The 12,266-nt window shown below is 41.0% G+C and overlaps 1 protein-coding gene across 2 annotated transcripts in view; it reads left to right on the top strand.

Annotated features, from left to right (window-relative positions):
- Window positions 1-3,287, top strand: part of LOC116044781 (beta-1,3-galactosyltransferase 1-like) — a 96,871-nt gene extending 93,584 nt beyond the window's left edge. Inside the window, exons 3-4 of one of the 2 annotated variants that reach the window (XM_031292255.2) lie at window positions 617-742; window positions 1,020-3,287. In XM_031292255.2, the coding sequence (XP_031148115.1) occupies window positions 1,285-2,271 (987 nt within the window). In that variant the 5' untranslated portion in view covers window positions 617-742; window positions 1,020-1,284 and the 3' untranslated portion in view covers window positions 2,272-3,287. The remainder of the gene's footprint in view (window positions 1-616; window positions 743-1,019) is intronic. The other variant, XM_031292254.2, reaches the window with a different exon arrangement.
- Window positions 3,288-12,266: the final 8,979 nt, after the last annotated feature.

The raw sequence follows: 12,266 nt of genomic DNA, 5'->3' as shown, positions 1-12,266 counted from the left end.
CCGTCTTAAAACAGAGCCCAAGCGGCGTCTCTGCACATTTTCGGTATCTCTAATAAGATCTGTACCACTTTTTTTGTTCATCATCAGTTATGCATTGCAAAAAAATGACAGATTTCCCCAGAATAAGAACACATCAAAAGAGATTATGTCTGTGGCAAATACAAGTCTGTTTGTAAAGAAGGATTAGATTAAGTTAGACACCAAATATCCTGTGAATTGATTATCCATCACCGCCTTTGAATGCAAACGCTTAACTACAGGAAGCACACAGCGTTTGAGCATAATACATCCATATTTAGAGCCTAAATTGCCCCTCATGGTCTGTTAGTGTATCCAATTAGAGCATGGAGTCTAAAAGTTGCTTCACGGCACAGCCAGCTAACGAAGGAGAAGCTCATTACAGAGTGGAATGTGTAAAAATCCACATGCCACATTCAGTTTGACGTTGAGGTACAGAAAGGATGGGTGAGAAGAGAGATGCTGGAGTAAAAATGGGGATGAGACCAGGAGAATGAGAGGAAGTGGATATTAATCTTTTCCCATGAGAACATTTTACTTTCACCTTCTCCGCTTTGATCCTTCTCCCTCTCTGTCTCACCCCTCCTTCTCCTCTCAGACTGCCGGAGTGGCTCTGATTCACCAGCCTGTGTCTGGTCCGGGAGGGATAAAAGAGAGATAAACAGCGTTTCTCAAACAGAAAGTGGTCAGAGCTGCGGCAGAGCTGGCCCTATCAATGAGAGAGGTTCCTGGGATACTCACATTCTTTGGACCACAGAGCTGTTATTAGAGGCAGTGATAGAATGATAGGATAACTCTCTGGCACAGTGGACTGATGTTATGGGCTGTAATGAATAGGGAATACAAAAATACTGTTCGATATATCACACGCCTTGCTGCCATAAATGCATTTAGATGAAAATGAGATATGTTAGAAGTTACACCTTTTGTCAACATGCGTATCATACCGCTGTGGATTCATTATGTTGGGATTTATGTCTGTTTTCTCATCTCTTTTTTAGATGCTGTCACCGAGGGCTAAAAGCATTTGTGCAAGCTGCGATGGGACACGGTGAGGCCACGCACATCATGAGAAATCTCCACAGTGCTTCTTTTTAAATCACAGCGCCAACACTAGACCATAGAGAAGTCCATTATCTCAGATTAATGTCAGCTGTGTTGCGGAGGCAGCCTTCACGCTGCACCACCAGATCTGAGACGACCCATGGAGGCGCGGCCTCGACATTCCCAACACTGCTGCCACTAACACCAGCCGAGTGAACAGCGATGCCTTCTAAGGTCTCCTGCTTATACTTGCTGACAGTGGTTTGCTGGGCCAGCGCTCTGTGGTACCTGAGTGTGTCCCGCCCCTCCACGTCCTACGTGGGCCAGCTGACCATCCCCATACGCAAAGCGCCCAAGGCAAACAAGAACGGCACCTTCAGCAACATTCGCACGCGCTCACTCAACCCGCACGACTTTGACTACCTCATTAACGAGGCCAAGAAGTGCGAGGCAGAGCCACCCTTCCTCGTCATCCTGATCAGCACCACCCACAAGGAATTTGACGCCCGCCAGGCCATCAGGGAGACATGGGGTGACGAGAGCACGTTTCCCGATGTGCGCGTGGTCACGCTCTTTCTGTTGGGCCGCAGCACCGATGTCGTCCTCAACCAGATGGTCGAGCAGGAGAGTCAGATCTTTCATGACGTTGTGGTGGAGGATTTTATCGACTCTTACCACAACCTGACGCTCAAGACGCTGATGGGCATGCGCTGGGTGGCCACATTTTGCTCCAAGGCTCAATATGTCCTCAAGACAGACAGTGACATCTTTGTCAACATGGAGAATCTCATCTACAACCTCCTGAAGCCCACCACCAAGCCCAGGCGGAGGTACTTCACCGGCTACGTCATCAATGGAGGGCCGATCAGAGACATGCGCAGCAAGTGGTACATGCCCAGGGATCTGTACCCTGACAGCAAGTACCCGCCCTTCTGCTCCGGCACCGGCTACATCTTCTCTGCGGACGTGGCCGAGCTCATATACACGACGTCTTTACACACCAGGCTGCTGCACCTGGAGGACGTGTACGTGGGCGTGTGCCTCCGTAAGCTGGGCATCCACCCCTTCCAGAACAGCGGCTTCAACCACTGGAAGATGGCCTACAGCCTTTGCCGGTACCGCCGGGTGGTCACTGTGCACCAGATCTCCCCCGAAGAGATGCACCGCATCTGGAACGACATGACCAGCAAGAAACACCTTAAATGTTAGCAGGACTGTTAGCACAAGCGCCACTTGGAGAGTCAGGAAGGAATCGAATGTCCTCTTATCACCTGCGTTTTCAGCATCGGCAAATACTGTACACTGGGCTGAAGGAGCAGTATTGATGAAGCATCTGGGGATTTGCCAGGAGTTTCTATAGTGCCAAGACAAACTCCTCTGTACTCTATGTCCTTTCTCACTTCAAGGTGTTTATGAGAGCTCAGACTCCCAAAAACAGGCACAAAGTTAGAAACGTGTTTTCCAAAACTCTGCAAACTGTTCAGGTGGTTGGTTGTCTTTGCCAGCAACACTATGATTTTAATAGGAAAATACAAGACAGGGAGCTTAGAGACTTGTGTTCAACTACTCATTCATACAAGACACAAACTGTCCCCCAATTACTAAACTGCAGATTACATAAATGCCAACACACGTCTTTGAACCCAGACATTCGCCTCATGGGTTGATCAGAAGCTCTAATTATGAATGTTCCTCATGTATTTTAAGTTGTTGTACTTTCTGAACACGGTGTTAATATTGGATGTACTGTCTGGCGCTGCAGCAGCTATCGTCATTGTGAGGACCATGGTGTGTTTACAGTGTAATGACTCATTTAAATAGACTAAAACATGTGTATCATGTTGCTCTTTTACTATTAGAAAGCAGTGGAATGAGGAGCGTTAATGACCGGACCTTTTTGCCTCTGTAATATTCTCTTCAGAATCGGACATATTTTCTTACAACAGATCCACAGATCTTTGTACCGTGCAATGAAAAAGTATCCGGACAGCGTGAAGATATCGGCTGCTTGCATTCCCATGTGAATGTTACTTCTGTTAACGTGTAATGTGCAGTTATTTGTCCCAGGCAGTGCTGTGAGCAGGCTGCAGACTATTCTGTTTTCTATTACTTGAACATGAAGGAGAACAAATGTACTGTAAGAGCAGTAAGGATGAATATAACACTTGAGTGTTTTCTTCTTTTCAATTACTTGAGATTAAATAAAGCGCTTTTCTAAGACTTGATATTGTATTTATAAGAGAAAACACTATAAAGGTTTGGCTGGATTTATTACACATAATCAGTAAATTAATACAGCAGCATGCATACAGTATAAGGAAACTAGATTACACTCTGAGGGGTATGACTGTTGGAAAACATGAGCCATAGAAATGAAAGCCTCTCATTAGGACTGCTGTTCATTTCAGCAGCTGTGCTCAGTTGGAAGCAGGTCCCAGCGCTCACTGACGGCTGCTCTGGAAACAACACGGCCGTGTTCGTCTCCATGCAGGTGCTGGTGTGTAAGTAGAAGCAGACTGCGTGCAATATGAGATTAAATCAAATGTAGCATCTGTGTAATTGGCAGCTGAATGGCTGTTTTCAAGCATGTCTTCACAAAAGGAATTACCGAAGCGAGTGGATTATGTTAAAATACAGTGCATAAACCTTTGTTTCCAATGTCCCTCATAGGTAATTTTTTTGCATTTTTTTTTTTTGTTTCTCCCTAATGTGTACACGATGCCACAAACTGTCAAAGAGCATATACTGTATTTAAAGCAAAGAGTTTGACTCTAGAAGTCTGTTTTAACACTTAATCTGCTGGAGGGGAAGCTTCTCTATGCTCACCTTAAATCTCACTTTAACACCTGTAAACACCAGCAGGATTTATGACACAACTAGTTCAGAAGGCAGTCACAGTCCAGTGTGAAACTTGTGTGATGTGGAAGCTTGAAACCTCCAGGTCACACACACTGAGAATGCACTTTACAGTTAAGCATCTTGTTTCTTTTGAGATGAAAATTATTTGCATGTTTACAGTCTGGATTTTTTTAATAAGGGAGAAGGAGTAAAGCCCAATCGGATAATAAACTAGTGAGTGTTTTTCTATTTCTAAAAACATGATGGGGATCTTTGAGGCAGTTGGAAATAGCACATTTACTTATCTTTCCATTTTGTGGTCAATTTTAGGGATGTGAATGATTTCAGAGGAAATGTACAGTTAATGACAGATGCTGACCTTTACTGACAGGTTCATTAGTGATGTCAGACTGACTGTAGCCTACTTTATAAACGTAAGAGTGAACAGGTGCATTATTAGACTCTCCAAACAATAAAAATGTATATGATTCCTTACTGTAAAATCTTTCGTTGCCCTCACTGAGACATTTTTAAGCATTGATGTTTAGATAGTCTCTTTGATTTGACATGTTTGCCTTCTACAGGGACATCTGCAGCAGTGGCCACCATCATTGAAGCAAATGTTCATCCTACTGCAGTCTATGAACCAGGTTATTTCTGGTGAGTCAAATAATGCCTGTTCTGTTCATGATGACGTAAACACAGGCCGTGTGTCACCACTGGTGAACCAGTTAGCGAAAGTTATAATCTGCCAGGAAAAGAATTTCTCTGAAATCATTCCAATTGCTTTTTCATACGAGGTGCATGCACAGAAGAACAGAAATAAGACCTGTTTTATTTTTCCAAGATGAAAACTAATTTCCCATTTTTGAAGACTTAAAAAAAAGGTTGACCTGTTAATTTGTTTTTGTTTTTCCTCATAGGTAAAGAGCTTTTTATCTTATCTAGATGGACATGTGAAGAAATGTCTGTGCAAGATGTCAGCGATTATGGGCAAATCTGCACCAGGCAACATCACCGGAATTAGGTTGCTCCAGCCTCTGATGCCAACAGGCGTGCGTGCGTGCGTGTGTGTGTACTCTTTGTTCCAGGCATCGTCATCATCTGAGGGAGCAGTATCACTCCGGCGGGATTTGGTGCCAGAGAAATGAAAAATGTCTGTTCTTTACTTGCAAAGATAAACATGAAAATGTGGGAAGCACTTGTGGCGGCGCTCTTTCCTCAAACAGTTTTGCTCGGAAATCTTGTGGGAGCTTGTAGCCAGAAAACACACCAATTCTGTTATGATTTCCTCATAATAAAACTATTCCCAGTTGACATCTTTACGTCGAATACTTCTTTTGATCAGTTTCTAGAACAGTTTTGGAAACTAGGATATAATTGAAACGGTTTTATTCCAGTGTATCAGATTAGGGTGCATTTGTTCTGTAGATGTTTTGTGTGGGAAAGAAAAGAATCCTAAACAGCCACAGTATGTTATCAGTTAGGCTAATGACTTCATTTTTCTTCCAAAAATATACAAGCATATACTGTAGTCTGCCCAGAAGTATACATGTGGAATAATTGTTATTCACAGCTTCTTATCTTCCGTGCTGTGTTTTGCATTCCTCTGATCACCCCCTATGGCATTTGCAATTTGATACAATATGCTGAGTAATAGAAAGCCTGCTCTGTAATTGGCCAAACTACCCATTGGTAGAGCATTTTAAAAGGCTAAAGCTTGGGGAAAATGAAAAGCGAGTGATTATTCCGGGGCTTGTGGTAAATGAACCTCATAACGAGCGAGGCGGAGTGCTAGACAACTGGGAACACTCCACTTTAAAAACAAAGCATTGGAAGGCAGGCCTGTGTAGCCTTGAGTACAAATCCAACACTCTTACAACATAGAGTAGACCTCGGTTTGGCATTTTTGTCTAGTTGGATGGTATTAAGGGTGGAGGAATTTTCTTTTTTAATGCTGCATAATCCACTGCAGAGAGCATCTCATTAAAAAGCAGCATCCTCGAGTATATATATATATATACAGTTCAGTATATATACCTATGCAAATACCTTTGCCCTCCTTGTGACCTGTTCTTTGAGGCAAAGAGAATGCGTGTTTACGAGAAAATAGCCGTGGAATAAATTGGCGGTGTGCAATCTGCCATCTGTGCAGGCGCAGTTATACCAAGGTGAGAGAAAGGCGCTCGTTGAGAGCAGCTGGGGAGCCGCAGAACAATCCTCTTCTTCCTCCAGGAAAAGTGCCATGAGAGCGATGCTGGGATGCATCACACCGCTGTTTAGCTTCCCTGAAATGATGACGACTCGATGTGTGAGTGGCTTGGCTAAGTGATGTTGGATCTGCTGGATGTACTTTTGTTGCTTGATAACTGACTGTGATGTTTTGGATGTTCAGTTTTGTGTAAGTGTGTGAATGAAGGCGACAAACCCATTCAAAAACAAAAATCCGTTTTTGGATTAATTAAAAAAAAACAAGGTTAACACTTTTATGGTTTAAATTGGAAACAGACATTTTTTAACTTTAAAATTGTGATTGCAAAAAAATAGTAAGAGAGCATTTTAATTAAAAAGAAATTAGATAACAAATTAAAGACATGCAGTAAGCCAACCTCTCTCCAAAATCTATTCCAGTCTATTCGAATCTGAACATTGTTTTGCAAAAACATTTAGAGTAGTTAATCAGAATTTGAAAACCACATTTAAGGATCCCTATAATATAAATGACTTATATTCAAATTAATTTCTGTACAGTTTTATTCCTTAAAATCTTGATATATTTTCATTCTGTTCCGAATGTCTGTCTGGAGAAATATCAGCTGATGAAGACAGATAGAATAAACTAATATCTTGTGTGAGACCTACACCCAGGTCAGTATTAGATGTGTTACCTTTTATTATGAATTCTTTGATTATTCTCATATGTTCATGTTGAGTTTTGACTCTACGGTCAGCAGTCACTAGTTTTCCCAACTGGAGGAAGCATGGCACTGAAAGTGGTATTTACTTGCAACTCAAAGGTCAAAACATGATGCAGCTTAGCAATCAAAAGCACAGAATATATTAATCTTAGTCTTGTCTGCCACATTTCAAAAATTTGATAAATATAGAGCAAATGGAAGTCGATTTTGGACGTCTGCTGCCTCTGAGACTGAACATTCAAATTTCTTGTGAGTTTACTTCTCTGCAAAACCAATCAACAGCAGTGAGGCAGAATAAGCTCCAGACTTGTGCTTTCTGTTGCATTCGCCTTTGCATCGCTGCATAAATGACATACTTGTCACTTTGTGTTTTATAGGCAATCACATTCTGCATGTCTCACATCTTGCGATCATTCCAAGTGTGTCCGGCAGCAGAAAGTTAACCCTTGCTGCAGAACAACTCAGATACGTAAACCTCAATCTGGCAGGAGAAACTGTCCTTGTCGGTGACAGAATTTCAGCAGCATGAATTATTTTCTTTCATCCATAACAGATAGATGGGATTTAAATAGGAAGCATACATCAGGATGTGAGGCAGGGGCACCACAAGCACTTGATGAGTGTGACAGGCTAAATTTGAATTGTGTGAGCGATAAATTACCCCTTAATGCCAATATCTTGGAACTGATGGAAGTAACAGAGATCAACCTCACCTTCTTCTGAAAGCAGCAGGCTCATATTTATGACCAGCTGCAACCTTAGGAGAAATATTTGCATATTTGCATGTGAGTAGAGTCTCATAAATACCTGATGGGCTTGTGAATATCAAGATCATTGGATTCAGAGAGCAGGTGAAGGAACAAGGTACCCGTAACAGGCTCGCTGTGTATTTGATGTCAGTATTTTAATAATTTAGCATACCTGGGGAAGTATACGACTCATATTTATCTATTTTATCTATCTGATCCTTGCATTGTGTTCTTCTCCCTACCTCCGGGCAAACAGCAGTGTTTCTTTAGCCTTTCCAAGGGCTACAGAGTCAGCTCAGTGGTTTACAGCATCACATAGTGCAGTGGTTCCCACCCTTTAAAGTCTGACATTCCCCTGCATCCCCATCAGATGAGCATAAGTACCCCTTCATCCGTTCTAAATGTGTTAATTATAGTTTATTGTGGATGTTACACTACATCAAATCTATTTTTCATACACTTAAATTGTCAATGTTTGGTTGGTTTGGTCAAGTTTGCATTCGTAGCACTTCGATTGGCAGAGGCTGGATAAGTCAACCACTTTTTTAACCAATTTGTTGCCAATTACTTTCAGCTAAATATTTCAACTGTGTATCTATTACTGTTAGCTAATTTATCTTAACTGGTTATCCATTATTTGTTGCTAATTATGTTACACACTACAAGGCGCGTACTTAATATACTGAGGCTTGGAAACTCAGTTATTAAGCATAAAACAGGCTTGTGATTCATACAAGATCTTGCACCTAAATATACTGTACATACACTACATAACCAGTGTTGTAGTACTCAAGATCGGTCTTGGTCTTAAGACCGGTCTCAAGGCCACTTTTTAAAGGTCTCGGAATTGATCGCATTTTTGACTCGGTCTCGGATAAAGAGGACTCTGGATTTTATTTCAACACCGGTCAATCATTACCGTGATTGGATGTAAAACTTCCTGCTTCAAATGCCACCAATAACTTGACTCATTCCTAATTTAAAATGTGTTACTGTTAACACTCCTCTCCCCGCTCCCTTAACACACACTCCCAAGGAAGTGAATGCGGGAGACAGGAGAAGCAGTTACATTCAACCGATTGCCAAATGAGTTGATACAAATCTAATTAAGACTATCAGCTCCACAAAACTCTCTGTATTTTTCACTATGACTATGTTCAGAAGATTGTGGCGTCTGGCGACTTTCGCGCGCACAAAATCAAGTGAAGATAATTTCAGAAGAGTTCATGTTTTTTTTTAATCCTTTGTGTCCTCCTTGGCTACCAGCAACTGTGTGGAGGAGGGGGGGTGCGCGATCATGTGGACGTGCTGACAGTTTTGTTGTCATTACTTAGAATTCCTCATGGGGGTGACAGAAACTACGCACTACAGCTTTAAAGTCTTAGTCTTGACTTGGTGTCAAAACAGTCTGGTCTTGTTGATGATTAGTTCTTGGTTTAGGTGGTCTTGACTACAACACTGTACATAACCTTAAAAATACAGAAGTAGCAGCAATACTTTCATATTTAATCCCCAAACTCTGGAAGTACAGACTTTGGATACTAAATCCTTGTTGTCTTAATTAGAGCTTAGTGAAATGAAGCTGCCGAGGCCTGAAGCTACGTTGTGAGATACGTTTGGGAAAATGGTTAATTAGTTATATTATTGCATGTACTCAAATAACAGACTCAAACTGTCTTCAAAACATAAACTCTTTTTACAGTTGGAATTTAGGATTTTTAACTTCATCCCAAGTCAGATAGTTTTCAAATCTACTGTATGTTTTATCTTTGTTGCCCAGTTCTCCACTGTGAGATCAACACGTGGACTTTTATGGATAGTCTGAAGTGTTCTCATTAAAACAGAACTACCTAATGATCTCAGTATATTAGGTCTTATCTTCCTTTGATCACAAAATAAGTATACTGGCATCTTAAGATAATGTTAACAATTTGTGTAGGAGGATTTTTTGGTTTTTGTTAATTCAGTTCATTTTCATTTATAGTATCAAATCATAACAAGATTTATCTCAAGACACTTTACAGATAGAGTAGGTCTAGACCACACTCTATAATTTACAAAGACCCAACAATTTCAATAATTCCCCCAAGAGCAAGCATTTAGTGTAACAGTGCCGAGGAAAAACTCCCTTTTAGGCAGAAACCTCAGACAGACCTAGGCTCTTTGTGGGCAGGCATCTGCCGGTGCCGGTTGGGGGTGTGATGAACAGTGGCAATTATAGTCTTTTCATTAGTGAGTTAATGCAACTATGACTATAAATAGTAGTTGTAGTAGTTTAGGGCATAGCAGTGCACTGCAGGGCGTTACAGGGTGTAGCAGGGCACCGAGCAGGACCACGGCGGCAACTGCAACCATGATTTAGGTGTCACCCTAATCGAAGGAAAACTGCAGGTCGAGAAATGGACTCCGAGGAATAAGCTCCCTGGAGATAAGTTAGTAACAAGCATTTCTGGGACATACATGCACACAGATGGAAAGAGAAAGGAGAGAGGAGCTCAGTGTGTCAAAGGAAGTCCTCCGGCAGTCCAGACCTATAACAGCATAACTAAGAGCTGGTCCAAGGCAAACCTGAGCCAGCTCCATAAGGGTTGGTAGATGTTAGCATGTAAACACTTTGATGGTTACTTAATTTAGCTTATTTTGAATGTGTTGTTTAAATTAATACTTTTCATTTTGGGAAATAAGCATTCTTGCCGAGATTAGGCTAAACTGTCTCCTGGCTTTAGCAAGTAGAGAATGTGAAGTTGACATCATGCCGTGTTGAATTTTGGTACGAGGTCGCCATCTTTCCTCTTAGTTACCTGCTAAACCTTGTTTTTTTTGGCTATAAAGTTGTTATAAACCATCAAATCTGATGGAGAAGGGAAGAAAAAAAACCACGAGCACAGGTAAACAGAGTGCATCCTCACAAGATGACGCCCCCTTAGCAAAATTCAACACAGAGTGACGTCAACTTCAGTGAATAAAGAAAATATATAGAATATAATAGAATAAATAAAGTAAATAAACCTATTTCCTAAAATATAGAACTACTCCTTTATGATATTTGACAGCCATAGAGTTTGCCACTTCCAAACTTCTCTTTCTTCCTCACTGCCCTGTGTAAAAAAGCCTCTAGGTTTTTTGTTACTGGGTCATTTACTTTGATTAAGTTCCTACAACCTACTGCACTAAGACTTTTAACATTGATGTATCCAGTTTGGTCACATTTACATCTACTTAATCACATTGAGTTAGAATTGAGTTACTTTTGTTCGTGCATTTGGTCTAAGATACTATAGTGTGCTTGTAGACTACCCATGGACATTTTCAGTCATTAACAGTGGTCCAAACCGCTCTGGCGTGGATCTGTGGGGAGTTTATTGGCTCATTTGGGATGTAATTAATCTCTTATTAAAACCACATCCATCTCACTCCCTACATGACCCACATCTCACATGCAATGTTGTGCTTCAGAAGACAAACCACTAGCATGCCTGAAGAGAGGGGTGAAGGGAAAGGAGGGTAAGACTTTATAATTATCATTAATACCTAATATAGTATATGAAGGATATAATGTGTGTAACAATAAACTGTTAATTTACAGCACTACTAATAATTAGTAAACATTATTAATTATAATTCCATTGTTTGTTAACAGTTAAATGAATGTTACCAAAAGGAGGAGAAGATGACTGCTTTGAGTTGAGATGGATGGCTGAAAAAGACTTATAATCTCATTTGTGACACGTTAAGGTGTTTTACAGGAATAATGGCAGGCTATGTTTTCTCTTTAACTGCAGACCTGTCTGTTTTTTGTCACTTTCTCCATTTGTTTTTTGCCTTTCACTTTCTGGCCCTATCTCTCGAACTCCCAATGCCTTTTTCCCATCTCTTTCTGTGTCTGATAATCTAAGCCAGGCTTAAGCCTCCATCTACTCTATCCACCTCCCTCTCTCTCGCAGTTTCAACATCTTATTTTGTTCTTACTGCAAGGCCCGAGAAATCCTCAGCAGATGCCTGAGAGACTGTCTGGCTCGCTGCATGCTTTTGACAGACAACACAGCTTTAAATGTGAAAACAAGGCTATTTTGAGCAGGCTTTGTAGAGATGGAATGCATGAATTTATAGACAAGAGTGTGTGTGTGGGGGGGGGCGCAAGACGTTTTCCTGCACAGTTGTTTGACATTTTTCTCCGAACTTGTCAACAAAAATGCTTTGTAAGAACAGCATGGAGGAAAATGCAAACATGTTGTGCCTGTCACAGTGAGGGCTTTTAACCTTAGGTGTTACACACACTGCACATGGATACACATCGGAAAATAAGTTCCTATTGCATCCATCTTACATTTAATTGTCTGTAACTCTGAATTTGCTACTATGAAAAAAAAAAAGAATTGTTGGATAAACTTCATTGAATTACTACACGCCAAGTCATTTTTCAATCAAGTTGGATTAACTGAATTGCTTTAGGTCAGATATACTTGATAATGATTTGATAACTTTCAAATCAATATGCATTACTACAGCATATTTTTACATCAATCAACATGTACAGCAACTGAATCTTCCCATCATGCAATTTCGTTTTTTTACGTGTAGTTTCCTTTCTCGACATGATGCTGTGCCACTCTCGTTCTGCCTGACCCCCTGTAATCATCTCATCTTTCTTGTCACTTTCTCTCTCCACCCTCCCTGGACTGATAAGCTTTCTCTGTTT

This window comes from Sander lucioperca, chromosome 24, assembly GCF_008315115.2.
Source record: "Sander lucioperca isolate FBNREF2018 chromosome 24, SLUC_FBN_1.2, whole genome shotgun sequence".
Lineage (NCBI taxonomy): Eukaryota > Metazoa > Chordata > Actinopteri > Perciformes > Percidae > Sander > Sander lucioperca.
The sequence above is the reverse complement of the archived record's forward strand: the minus strand, read 5'-3'. Positions and strand labels throughout refer to the sequence as shown.